This window comes from Rhamphochromis longiceps, linkage group LG7 (assembly GCF_057381845.1).
Source record: "Rhamphochromis longiceps isolate RC_006_pf linkage group LG7, R_longiceps_female_GT1.1, whole genome shotgun sequence".
NCBI lineage: Eukaryota > Metazoa > Chordata > Actinopteri > Cichliformes > Cichlidae > Rhamphochromis > Rhamphochromis longiceps.
In genome coordinates this window covers 27,615,694-27,630,236 of record NC_140563.1, presented here as the reverse complement: position 1 = coordinate 27,630,236, position 14,543 = coordinate 27,615,694, and the positions used below count along the sequence as shown (strand labels likewise).

At 41.6% G+C, this 14,543-nt stretch overlaps 1 protein-coding gene across 5 annotated transcripts in view; it reads right to left on the bottom strand.

Moving 5' to 3' along the window:
- Positions 1-8,118, bottom strand: part of LOC146665466 (C-Jun-amino-terminal kinase-interacting protein 1-like) — a 31,361-nt gene extending 23,243 nt beyond the window's left edge. The window contains exons 1-3 of one of the 5 annotated variants that reach the window (XM_085413157.1): positions 7,994-8,011; positions 1,372-1,444; positions 755-937 (exon numbers count right to left, since the gene is read on the bottom strand). Coding sequence is in view for 2 of the 5 variants with exons in the window: in XM_085413153.1 (XP_085269279.1) it covers positions 1,372-1,696 (325 nt within the window). In the remaining 3 variants the exon portion in view is untranslated. Of the gene's footprint in view, positions 1-754; positions 938-1,371; positions 2,131-7,993 lie in introns of those variants that run through there. The other 4 variants (XM_085413155.1, XM_085413154.1, XM_085413156.1 and 1 more) reach the window with 4 other exon arrangements.
- Between the last annotated feature and the right edge of the window lie 6,425 nt (positions 8,119-14,543).

Genomic DNA, 14,543 nt, shown 5'->3' with positions numbered 1-14,543 from the left:
GATCTGTCCCTTAGCAGGGTCGCTGACCTACTGTTGATCATGAGCCTCTTTGCATGAGCCAAGGTGAGAAAAAGGGTGTTAGTCATTATATGCAGAGGTTTCAGGTGAAACCATTGTGAGACCTTACCACACCCATTGAGATCACCTAACTCAAAATGTTAGTCGGCGATCAGGTGCCTGGGAAGGGATCTCAAAGCTGCATTGTAGGTGGCTGATAGTTGGTTTCATAAACCACCTCCTCTGTTCAAAGATGGCTGTTCACACTGGACATAGATGGCTTCTTTCACTCCTCTTTCAAACCATCTGTCTCCTCTGTCCAGAATGTCAGCATTGGCATCTGTCTCTGATAAACCTGCTATATAAGGGATGAAAATGTTGAAGCGCTACCTCGACAGGACAAGACTCAACTTTACATCTCCATCTAAAGGATAAAGGTCACTCTTTTGAGAATGCCAGTCACTTTTCTTTCAAAGCTTCTTTGATAACCTGTTGAAATAATAATCTGTTCACTCCTTACTGCCATTGTCCTGTGTAGTACCCCCATTATTTCTATGACCTAAAACTTTCTTCAGCCCTGTCCAGATCTCCCTATTGTTGTTTTGCTCCAGTTGCTGTTCCAGTTTCCTCCTGTAGCTGTTCTTGTCCTGCCTAATTTGCATTTTAGTTCCTTTTGGATTCGCTCGAGATTGTCTTTGTCCCCTGAGCTAAAAGGCATCTTCTTCTCATTTAGCAAGGCTTGTAGCTCAGGGGTCACCTATGGTTTATTGTTGGAAACCCCCCATATTTTCTTGGAGGGTACTGTGCTCTCCACACAGAAACTGATGTAATCTGTGATGCGCTGCGTCAGACCATCAGTGTCTTCCCCATGTGGACTGCAGAGTACATCCCAGTCTGTGGTCTCGAAGCAGCCCCTCAGCCTTTCACAGGCCTCCTCCAACTAGATTTTCACAGACATCAGTGGTTGATTAATCACATGCTAACGGCCAGCTGCTCAATCTCTGGAATTCTCTTAACTGTAAAAAGACAAACTAAGCACGAAACCACCCACAGTCTGCTTCCTGGGTTCGAATTAGATAGCGAATTAGAAAAAAAAGAAATAAAATAAAGTTTGCTGACCTATGCCCTGCCCTAAACCTAGAAATAGCCAAATGAAAGTAAAATATTGCAGTCACCCACTAGTTGTAAAAAGCTATCTGCCCCACGAACTCTATATTAGTTACGGTTTAAGATTTGTATATGAGAGCACTGTGTGATTTATCCTGCTCTGTTCTAAATCATCAAATACACTATTTTGCATTATACTGTAATAATCTGAGGGATCTTAAGAACTACTATAAGTTTGTATTTTGAACCTGTGTTGAGTTTTCGTACCTGTGATATGTGGGGAGGAAGAGTGGGAGTCTTTCCAGCTGGCCTTGCCTAAAGAATTGTTGTTGATGGAGTCCTGAAAAGAAAGTATGAAACAGAGCAGCAATAAGAATAAGACCAACTGATAGGTTTGTAGCTTGAACCCATCCGCTGGAACGTTGAAGGCAATATAATTACACTGCAAAGCAAGACACAAGTAGGCAAACTTCTTCATGTTTCTCGTGCACGGGAGAGAACCGGACAGGCACCGTTCCTTCGCTTGACCCCAGTTGCTCTCGTCCGTTCTCCCGTACCACTGTTCTTTTATTGAGGTTACATGAATATGCATAAGTTCATTAACATATGACGTCTACATACACACAAAGAGTACCTTGCCTGTGTGTGTGTGTGTGTGTGTGTGTGTGTGTGTGTGTGTGTGTGTGTGTGTGTGTGTGTGTGTGTGTGTGGACTGCTGATCAAAGGGTCAAACATCCTTGGTCAGGAAGAGGGTAGCCTCCCCCTCACCCTAGATGGTTCATCCTAGATAACACGGTGAGGAAGTCCTGCAGTTCATCTAAACAAAGAGCACTTAGACTAGAACAGACGCAACTACGTTAATCCTACCATAAAACAATAAGACACGGTATGACCTCTCATGCTCCCAAAGTGCTGTCTAATACACACAAAGTTTGCAGACTATCAAGGATCAAAACCTCTACCAATCTACAACTAATTACAAAACTCTAAGCATATATAAGTAAATATTTCTAAGTATAAATGACAATCAACAATACAAATCTAACACCAACAACAACAAATGACTGGATTACTAACACAAAAAGTGTGAAATCTTATTTCTATCACATTAGGTACATAACTAGGCCCAAAGTCTCTAATGACAGCAATGCCAGGAAGAGGTAGGAGGACTGATGAGGAAGTGTGTGGCATCATCACGAAAAGGTATGCCAATCCCTCACTGACCAGCCCTCTAAATGACCTCACACTCAAAGGTGCTTCGGATCTGGTCCAGAGGACAGAGCAATGCCAGGTCACCTTGAGAGGGTAATCAGGGTAACCTCTGATCCACACTCCTAACTTGTCTTTATTTTTTATAATATACACCAGAGGTCACCAACAGGTGGACCTGTATTCAGACCCATATGGAGCTGGAGCCACAGCCAAAACAGAAGGTTATTATTTAAAAGCTGACGTGAAGCTTCAATTTTAACTGGTCGTCAATGAATGGTCTAAGTGGACGTGAGTTAAGCAATCCCACAAGACATCACTGAGCTAATCAAGTCTGTGCATTCCAGGCAGTACGCACTGCAAATAACACAGTGGAGTCCCTGGATCAGAGGTCACCAACAGGCAGACTGTGGTCTGGGTCTGGGCAAATGTCACATATGGACTTGGATCTAGAGCCAAAAAGTGAAGGTTATGATTTAAAACCTGACGAGGCGCATCTATTTTAACTGGTGGTGCTTTTGTAGTCTTTATGGTAGGGGTTTAGTGGATAAGGGAATGCACAGACCAACTGGATGTGAGTTAAGCAAGCCCTCAAGACACCACTAAGCCAATCAATGCAGACAGATGATAGGCAAGTTACACATGAAAAAATGGTAGAAAAGTAAAAGAAAGATAGTGATACATGTAGAAAAAAGGGAGAGATACAGATGACTCCACCAGAGAAAGCTGAGAAAAAGACAGGTAAGATGGAGAAAGTGAGAATAAAATAAGGAAAAAATTGTTTAAAAACTCTTTTTAAAAAAAAAAAAAAGTGGAAAGCAAAAATGCATGAGTAAGTGCTGGGCCTTTCCAGATGCATTTGGTTTATCTCCAAGCAGACGTGGCCCTGAAAGAACAGATTCTTCCACTTCCTGGCCTCAAATGGTCCCTGGGACAGATTTCTTAGGTCTGATCTTGACATTGTTTGGGTCCACACACAACTGTGAGGCCCAATGAACAAAATCAAAACTAAATAATGTTCAAGGATCAACAATGAGCACCTCTATATGTCTATGAAAATGACCGTGACTCAATTTAAACCCAGGTACAAAATCCTGGCAGTACAAGATACAACTACTAAATTTTCAAACTGAACAAAAAAGTAGGGGGGTTCAACATAAGAGGGGAAAAAAGTGAGACCTCGATGACTTGGAAACATGAAGATGAGAAAGAGGATTAACAGATTTTCTGACAAAGGGCTGAATAAGACGGAGACAATATATATACTGAAAGGTGACAAGGGAAGTGGAAACGCATGAGAACACAGCAGAAATAAATTAGACATGACATGACAGGGGAGGCAAAACCAAACACACTGAACACAGGACGAGAAACTGTCAAAAATAAGACAGGAAACACATTGAGAAACAAACGAAAACACAGGGAAGAAACAGACATGTGAACAAGACAGACTCAGGCGACAAAACACAGCGACATGACTAAGAAACACAGAGGACGAGGGCAAAGGCACAAAGGGTGCCTAATAGACAACCAGAAAGTACAATAAACTCAGAGAGATGAAAAGGACTAACCTCAAGTGTAAATTGTATGAAACTTAAATCATTACAATATAAAGAAAGAATTAAATTCTAAATAAACTGAAAAGGCTGGGACAAAGACCCAGAACCCTGACATTTGCACATGTAATATATTCTGTCCATAGAGAATCTATATCATTCATATTTAATATAGTTGGGACAAGAGGTGTTTTTTATTCTTGTGCATTTGTTGTGCAGAATATACTCAGAGAATGTTCTCAGCACATTAATAACAAAACAGCACAAAACGGCTTTAGAGACTCAAGATTTTGCTGTTTCAAAGATTTTGCTGTTTCAGACTGAGGAGCTTACAAACCTACACTGGAAACCCTTTATCAATAACAAATACAAAGTCTAGTGAAGAATATACTTTAAGGGCATTGTACCAGACTACAATATACATTATATAATGTTATTTTCATGTATAGCATTGAAATACACTACCCTGTCAGTGAGGTACCAAACAAAAAGAGATACAAAACAACCACAATCATGTAAGATAATGACAGACACTGAAAATAACTCCCAAAATAGAAAAAAATGACCATGGATATTAAAAGACAACCACAGACACTCAATAACCACTAAGTGACACAAAGTGACACAAATGACCCTAACATTAACAATGTTAATCCATAACATTTTCTGTCTTTGTCATCATGTCACCTCCTGATGACGCAAACAGAACCACATCATCTGCAAAGAGCAGAGAGACACTTCTGACTAAGGGCGTCCACCCAGACATCCCCTCCTCTGTCATGATTTGATAACCTGCAGAATACTGCAGATGAACAAACATAGAATCATGTATGCAAACATGTATGGACATTCCTTTCTACAGCTATGTGCAAACATGCAGTAATGGAAAGGAGAATGTGTATTTGGCAGCTCAAATGTTTATGTTTTGTTTTTGATCAATAGCATCGATCTACAGCAGAGATATAGAAAAAATATAACGGGATCCAGTTAGAGAAAATTTCTTGAAGCAAAGGTCTGGAAAATCATAACATGTAGAAACTGCACCATCAAATATTTCTACATTTTGCAGGCCAAGCAAAGTGTGGCTCTGTCAGTGGCTGATGCAAAAACTGGTTGTGGGAGGAGTTCAGTGAGACCATGGAAAAATAGTTTTGGTCAGCCTCAAAGCAATTCTGGCAAACCATCAGGTGACTGGAGGAGGAAGCAGTGCTCCACTCACACTGCACACAGCCGTAGTGGGACTCTGCTGACCTCAACTGAGACTATAGTCAGGCAGTGGAAGGAACAGCTTCCCAGATCTCTTAAATCCCTCAGTCACATCTTCTGTGATAGAGGCAAACTCTGGGGGTGAGAGGAATGACTGTTCTACCACTAGCTGTTAGGTCACTCATTTACTTAGACAACTGCTCAGCTGCAGGGCCCCTAGAGTAGATGAGATTCACAGAGTGTTCTTGGAGTTCCTGGATATTGTAGGGCTGTCCTGGCTGACACATCTCTGCAACATTGTGTGGAGGTCTGGGGAAGTGCCTCTGGACTGGCAGACTGGGATGGTGGTTCTTTGTGGTTCACTGGGAAATTTTATAGTGGTGTGAAAACAATGTTTGCCCCTTTTCCTGATTTCCCTTTTTTTTTGTATGTTTGTCACATTTAAATGTTTCAGATCATGAAAGAAATTTTAAATATTAGACAAAAATGACACAAGTAAACACAAAATGTATTTTTAAAATGAAGGTGTTTGTGATTAAGGGGTAAAAAAAATCCAAACCTACATGGCTTTGTGTGAAAAAGGGATTGCCCCCTAAACGTAATAACTGGTTGGACAACCCTTAGTGGCAACAACTGCAATCAAGCATTTGCAAAAACTAGCAATCAGTCTTTTGTAATTCAGCCACACCTGTTTTCGAGTATGAACTTGCCTATTTAAGGTCATCCCACAGCATCTCAATCGGATTCAGGTCAGAACTTTGGCTAGGCAACTCCAAAGTCTTCATTTTGTTTGTCTTAAGCCATTCAGAGTTTGACTTTCTGGTGTGTTTTGGATCATTGTCCTGCTGCAGGACCCAAGTGCGCTTCAGCTTGAGGCCAAGAACAGATGGCCGGACATTCTTCTTCAGGATGTTTTGGCAGACAGCAGAATTCCTGGTTCCATTTACCACAGCAGGTCTTCCAGGTCATGAGGCAGCAAAACAGCCCCAGACCATCACACTACCACCATATTTTACTGTTGGTATCATGTTCCTTTTCTGAAATGCTATGTTATTTGTATGGCAGATGTAATGGGACACACATCTTCCAAAACATTTTTCACACATATAGGTTTGGATTTTTTTTCCCCTTAATAGCGAAGACCTTCATTTAGAAACTGCATTTTTTGTTTGCTTGTGTTATCTTTGTCTAATATTTAAATTTGTTTAATGCTCCAAAACATTTGAGTGTGACAAACACACACAAAAATTGGAAATCGGGAAGGGGGGCAAACACTTTGTCACAGCACTCTAGGCAAGGGTACTATAGAGGAGGGTCCTTTTTTTTAGTTGAACCTTAGATTCAGGATGAACAATGCAGTTTTCATCCTGGTCGTGGAGCACTGGACGAGGCAATTCAGTCCCTGTATAATCATAACGAGAGGTTTGGTCCTAATGCTGGCAGCATGTTGAACTTCTTTCAGATGGCTGTTGGACTCCACCAGGGCTGCCCTTTTCACTAATTCTTTTTACAGTTTTTATATACAGAATTTCTAGAACTTGTCTTGCCTGTCCTACCCCTTCATACCACCATTCACTGAGCGTAACTCCAGATTGCAACAGAGTTCAGTTCCTCTCAGCAAGACTGGTTCCAGAGCTTATGCCATGCATTGAGGTAAATCCTATTTTATCTAGTCCATCTCCTCAACGTCAGGCACTAGCTGGGGCTTCTTTTCCACCAAAGAGCTGATGTTTCATGTACCAAGAGCTAGTTTTAGTAGTCAGGAATTGGACTGCCAGGGCCTCCATTTTTGACTGCTGACATACTCACTGGCACTGGACACTTATGGCACATTCTGTGGGTGGTGAGCCCACAGGAGATGTAAAAAATAATGTAAAATGTAAAAATGTATTAGTTGAACACACAAAAACCATACTAGTTAAATGTTAGGTGGTTTTAGCTTGATTTAGCTTTTAACTGTTTTATTTTACAATTTGAAACCTTACAAATAGACAAGCTGTCTGAAAGTTAGTGTTTACAAGCAAAATATACTTATCTATAGTTTAATAACTTCTGAAAGCATGCAATTTAAAGGCAACATAAGCACATAAGAATTACTTTATACCAATTTATTAAATACTTTCCACCAGACCATTTCAGATTTACCTGAGAAGGTAAAGGTATGTTTTTCAAAAGGAATTGTGTAAAATCTCAGGTCACTACTGTAAAGAGTTTGCTCAGAAAAACAGAAGGAGAGTGAGAAAGCAGCCCCTGTAAATTTACTTGATTGTACATGACATTAAATATGTATAATTTAAATAACCTATATGAATGTGTTGACTCATAAGTAACTCAACAAAGCTAAGGAAGATGCAATGACAGAAAGAAGGGATAACACTGAAGGGGTGTTAGCTACCATCCTATAGACTAGATTATTCTGGTGTAATTTTAATCAAATGTCCAGAAGTTAGTTAAGGTATTCGAGGTTGGCAAGGCAGTGCAGTATACCTATATTAAGTATATATTTAATAGGATGGTAAAAAACAACAACAAAAAAACTGCTTTTCCAAGTGTCCTTGAGCAAATCCCCCAGCTAACCCAACCCCTAGCCGTTCAGCTGCCATGATACAGACTGATTTATCAGGACCGCCTCTCTAAATAAAAGCATGTGTGGAGAATTTGTGAAAAAAACAATAACAATCAATAAACAGGAATCTACAGCATTTGAATATGTGCCAGCACACGCATAAACACAAAATATACACAGATACACAACAAGCCACTGCTGTCTCATCCTCAGGACTGGATCCTCCCCGGAAATGCACAGAAATACAGTTATTCAGCTGGATGCTCAGATGTCTCATTCCAAATACACAATCCAACCATGACACACACTTTCCACAGCACCCCACAGCTCCTTTTAAAAACAGGCCTCCTACCTGGGTGCCGGCTTGTGGCAGCTGTGGGAACAGGGCCAAGGTAGTTGGTCTCTTTGGTCGATATTTGTCCATGACAGCATAGACGGATCCCCCCTTGACAAATGACAGCTTCCTTTCTCCCTCCCTCCCCCTCCTCTTCTCTTTTATTAAGCCAATGTTCGCACTGCTGCTCAGACAGACCCCCCACCCCCCCCACCCCACCCTCCAACCACCTCTACCTCCCTCTCTTTCCGTTATTTTCCTTTTGTCTTCTCAGCATCGATCAGCACTGAGCTCAGCCTCAGGGCACATCTCTTTCAGTCCTTTCTTGCGTTATCATTCGGCATCCACAGCGTCAGACTACCATAATCATCATCATCATCATCACCACAGTTATCTTCCTGATGATGTGGAAATGGAGACGAGAGGAGACAGAAGGAGAAAGAGAAGTGGGTGGTGTTGGGTAGTGATGGAGTGAATGAGGGCTGAAAGAGGAGGAGGAAAAGAACAGAGATGCAGGGAGGAGGGGGAGTTCTGTACCAGCCAATCAGGGAAAAGCATGACATCATCAACTGATCTGCCTGTGGTGCTTTCTGATTTGAGGCTAATAAACATTGTGATGTTGTGGGCATGCATATGTGCTTGTGACCCAGTAAAATAAGATTAGACAGTAATATGAAAATTCAAACAAAGGAAATAGCCCAGTGAGCAAACCAGACAGTCGGCCTACAACACAGCTGAAGAAAAGATCAGCCAGTAAACTGAGAACCAGTTAGTGAAACACACAGATTTTAAAAATAAATAAATAAATAAAACAACAGTCCACAAATCAGTTAGTTATTCAGTGAACATCACGAACAAGCCTTTTCACATGATTCACAGTAGTCAGTGACTAAAACCAAGGCCAGAGGAGGGAGCATGTAAATAACAGTATACAGATCATTAATTTCATTATAAAACACTTGGAAAGTCATCTCCATAACTACTTTTTGGTGATTTTACCATAATCCACATCAACCCCATATACTGATCCAAAAAAACTGACAGATGAATGTTAATCCTTAGACAAATAAGTTTTATTTACCATTTTGCCCAATCATGTACTGTTGGCTGAAGCAAAGGAAAAGAAGAGGGAAAAGCATGTTAGGAGGCAGCAAGAGAGAAGGGGTGTGAGATTGTGGATGTGAGAGTAGGGACTCTAAATGTAGACGCAAGGTAGATATACTGTGTGTGCAGAAGACCAGTTGAAAGAAAAGCAAGGCTGGAAACATTGGAGGTGGATTCAACTGTTCTATGAAGAGAACAGCCGGCGAGCACTGAGGGTCATGTTTTTTGACTTTTCTAGTGCTCTCAATACCATCAGGCCGACCCTCCTGGGTGATAAGTTAGCAGCGATGCAGGTGGATGCTTCTCTGGTGTCCTGGATTGTTGATTACCTGACAGGAAGACCACAATATGTACATCTCCCACAGTGTGTGTCTGACAAGGTGATTAGCAACACAGGGGCACCACAGGGGACTGTCCTCTCCCCCTTCCTCTTCACCCTCTACACCACAGACTTCAGCCACTGCACAGAGACCTGCCATCTTCAGAAGTTTTCTGATGACTCTGCGGTGGTTGGATGCATCAGCAGGGATGATGAGACAGAGTACCGGGCTGTGGTCGACTCCTTTGTCACGTGGTGTGAGCAGAATCATCTGCAGCTCAACGTGGCAAAGACCAAGGAACTGATCGTGGACTTCAGGAAGACCAGGAAACACTTGACCCCTGTTTCAATCCAGGGGGTCAATGTTGGAGTACACATCGACAATAAACTGGACTGGGCTAAAAACACCACAGCACTTTACAGGAAGGGCCAGAGTCGTCTCTGTTTTTTGAGGCGACTGAGGTCCTTCAACATCTGCCAGAAAATGCTCAGGATTTTCTACGAGTCTGTTGTGGCCAGTGCGATCCTCTATGCTGTTGCATGCTGGGGGAGCAGGCTGAAGGTCGCAGATGCCAACAGACTTAATAAACTGATCCGTAAGGCCGGTAATGTTGTGGGGATGGAGCTGGACTCCCTCAAAGTGGTGTCGGAGAGGCGGATGTTGTCCAAGATAAAGACAATGTTGGATAACACCTCCCACCCACTCCATGACATGCTGGTCAGTCACAGGAGCATGTTCCACTTAACACACTGTTTACTGCTACAACTACACGTGTTTCTTTTCCAGCTATTTATTTATTTATATATATATATATACATATTACTATTCTTAGTTAGCGTATTGTCTGTCTTGTTAATGTTTGTTTATAATGGAGCACTGTAACAAAAAAATTATTTCCCCCAGGGATCAATAAAGTATTCTGATTCTGATTCTGAAAAGGAGTAGGGGTATTCTTGAAAAAGAAGTATCTAAATAGTGTTGTGTCTGACAGGATCATGAATTTGAAGCTGGAAAAGAGATATTGTTAATTGTTATCAATAAGTATGCCTAACAGATTGGATGTCAGATATGAAAAAGGAATTCTGGAGTAAGCTGGATGAAGTGGTAGATTGTGTCCCCTGGGGTGATTGGGGTTAACATGTAGGTGAAGGAAACCGAGTGGTATGGTGTTAAAGCTGAGGTGAACACATACTTCAAACAGATGGGGAAACAGAATATAAGAGTGGAGGAAGGAGCACACAGGTGAACTACATCAAATGCTGATGGTGCAAAAGAAACAGGAGGCTGTAAGGTGGTGGCAGGGAAGAATATGACTAGGCAGCAATGAATGGTTGAAGATGAAGAGGGACGAATGTTGCACAGAATTCCAGAAGTTGAGCCAGATTCTCAGTGGTAAGGAAGTATTACCAGATGACTGGGAAAATATAGCTGTAGTGCTGAGGGAAAGTGCCAAGAAGGTGTTTGGTGCATGTTCGGGACGAGAAAAAGAGGACAAGGAGATTTGGTTCATGTTCAGGTTATTTTATTTGCACCTGTTCTGCAGGCACGAGTCATGCATCCTTACATGCACACTCTCAATACAGACACAACACACAACAAATAAACATAGTACAAAGTACTAAAAACAAGAACTAATAATAATTTTCAGCATCATGTAACCCACAAAGTAACAAAGCTATAATTTGTTGAGTGATGGCTAGTGAAAAAAGCAGATTTTAAAAACTGTGTTCTTTTACATTCACTATGCAAGGAGTCTGAACTGCCCAACCTCCAAAAAATGAAACCAGCCAATCAGCCAATCACTCCTTTTCATATGGACCAACACACAGAATGAAGTGCGAGAGAGATCAGAGTGGAAATGATCAGTTTGTTGCAACGCATCACGGTCAACACTTGGCCACCTCTTTCAGTGAGTTCCCGTGCTAGCTTACCTCGTGTTTGTAAAACACCAAGGAGAAAACCGCTGTGGTTTTCAGGATTATTTTCAAGGCACAGTCCAGGAAGATGGTCTGCAGCTCGGTCCTGTAAGGCTTCCCTATAGCTAAACCTGGTAAATTAAAAAGGTTATCATTATGAAGAGTTTAATCAATGGGTAGAAGAATTACTAACTACATATTTTGGTAGATGGGTGTTTTGGGAATTGTTATGTGCAATTGCAGCGTTTAATATATTGCTTGGTGTTCACAAAGTATACTGGGCTGGTTTTCTTTTGATGTTTAAAGTGTCAGGTCTTAAAGTGCTTGAGCTTCCTTTGTGTATGGTTTGCAAAACAAACTAGGTTTATATGTCAGGGAGAGAAACCTGACTGGCACCCTGGAAGAGACGACTCATTGTTGAGCCTCCTTGGTAAGCAAACCACCACAGTACTATGTTTAAAACCAAGATTCCTTTTCAGTATGATGGACTTCACAGATTTAGTCACCAATGGTTAATTACTAGGGTATTTTATTAAAAAGAAAAAACTTGGATAGAAAGACTAATCATGTCTCTACAAAACACAGTGTAAGAGCAAATAACATCAGTAAGTGTTGGGTTAACTTGGGATTGACATCACTCCCAAGTTCCAACATTCGAGTTCCGAGGCATCTGGAAAGCAGCATCGATATGCCTCCCATAAGCCATCGTAGAGACAAATGTCACACTACAAGTTTGGAATTTGTAATGTGACATCTTTCACACGAGATAAACTCTGTAGGTTAAACTGCAACAGTAGCCTACATCTCTCGTGCAGGTGTCGACACCTGAGGAGCACTCCGCTTAGTTCAAATAAAAAATAAATTGGAAAATGAAAATAAAATAGAACAAAATAAAGATCAAACTGGGTGAATTAAAAAGAGTAAATAAATGTGACAATAAAAAACATAAAAGACACAAAACAACTACAATGTGCAACACGTTCTCAGTCCCAAGACGTAACATTTTACGCTAGGTGACAAATCGTGGATATAATAATAATAATAATAAATTTTATTTATGAGCGCCTTTCAAGTCACCCAAGGACACTTTACAATAGGATAAAACACTTAGTAAAAAAGTGTTTTATCCTATATTATATTACGCTTTCAGCCACCCAACATGTCCCTATATTATGAGTTTGGAAAAATTTGAAAACATCAAAACAGTTTGGAACAAATCTACGCATGTATGTTTATTTTACTCAAATCGCTTTGGAAAACACTATCTTACGGAGCCCCGCAGGGGACATGGGAGAAAAAAAAAATTAAGACGGACTTTTGCGAGATCTCGCAAAACAAACTCGGGATCTCGCAAAAGTTTTAGCCGCATTCTTCGGAGGCCGCCAGATCGAAGCCAACCGGGAGGTCGAGGCACGATGTGCCGGGAAAGCGGTGTTCCTCCCGGCTGTAGTAGGTCTCGACCTCCCGTTAGCTTCAAGATGGTGGGTGTCAGATCTCCGAAAACATCGGAGCACTTTTGCAAATATGTGATGTCTTGTAAACCAAGCAGATATCTGATGTTTACACAACTACATTCACGCCTCAAAATATCTTAAAAGTGTATTTTGTGACCCAGAAAGAGTAATATTACAACTAAGTAGCTGCCGCCATTGTTGGAATTCAACTTTTGCGAGATCTCGCAAAAGTTTTGTGAGATCCTGAGTTTGTTTTGTGAGATCCCGAGTTTGTTTTGCGAGATTTCGCAAAACATTTGCGAGATTTCGCAAAACTTTTGCGAGATCTTGCAAAAGTCCGTCTTAATTTCTTTTCTCCCATGTCCCCTGCGGGGCTCCGTACTATCTAACATGATTAAGGTGGTGGTTAAGATTAATCCACAATCCAGCGCGTAGCATATGAACGCAGAAGGACACCTTTCGCGTTCCCATGGAACACTTTGGGACGTGACAAATCGTCGGTATATTACGCGTCAGGAGTGAGAACGGGCTCCACTGTGTGTGCATTTGTCCTTGTGATGCGCAGTGGTGGTGGAAATGAGGAAGTATAGGAAAGTACTGAAAGTAAGAAGTTACCAAAGAAAAAGAAGGAAAATGAAAAAGAGAAATGTGCTAACAAGTGCAGAGTATTGATGGAAGGATTACTTTGAAGAGCTCATGAATGTAGAAAATGAGGACAGATGGAGTACCTTTAGCGAAGCAGCAAGCGCAGAGGATTATTAGGGAGGAAACAATGACAGTTGTAAAAAATAAGTGTGTAAAGGCAGTTGGTTCAGATGACATACCTGTAGAGGTACGGACATGCCCAGGAGAACAGGCAGTGGACTTTATGTCCTGTGTTTAACACAATCTTGGAGAATAAGAGAACACGTGAGGAACAGAGAAATCGAGAAGTGTATCGGAACTGATTTGGGGGTTTAAGGAGATGAGCCATTCTTTAAAGCTATGGGAGAGAGTTGCTGGAGCCAGGTTAAGACGATGATTGGTAAGCAGCAGCAGATCAAGCTAAATGAGTATGAGTTTAAATACCTTACAAAGCAATGGACAGGCACCAGAGGTGAAAAAGACTTTGCAGCCACTGAGACATCACTTATTTTGGACTCCACATTTTGTAGCTGATATTTTGAAAGAATGTAGAGTGCTAAGCTATGAGCTAATGCTACTAACTGTGATCCAAGCTACATCTATAAGCTGTCCGAATTTTTCTTTCCTGCCTGAATGTAATGCAACTTTGGATTTCAGGATGGCTTTACGAGATCAAGAACATTTTGAGAAACGGTTGCCTAACTCTGAGACCAGCCAAGCAACCAAAGGGTTCAATGCTTTGTAGATCGAGTGGCAGTCAGAGGCAGAGGTCGTGGTGCTCCAATGCTCAGCTTCCAAAACTGGCCTTTGGTACAATGTCACCTTGCAGGTGGGGAAGGAACCTGAGCTGGTGCGTGAGGTTGGGAGATACCAATTAGATATAGTCGGGCTCAGCTCAATGCATAGCTTGAGAACATATGTCAGAGGCCCACTCCGCGAAATCTTCAACTCCCACTTCCGGCAGACTGCATTTTAAGGGGGGCTGGGGACATTGAGTACAAGTGGACCATGTTCGGCTCCACGTTCATCTGCAGCTACAAGGTTCTTCACACAACTTTTGTGGTGGCAGTAATCCCAGAACCATATGGTGGACACCAGAGGTGAAAGAAGACGTTAGGCTGAAATAGGAGACTTATCGGGCTTAGCTAGC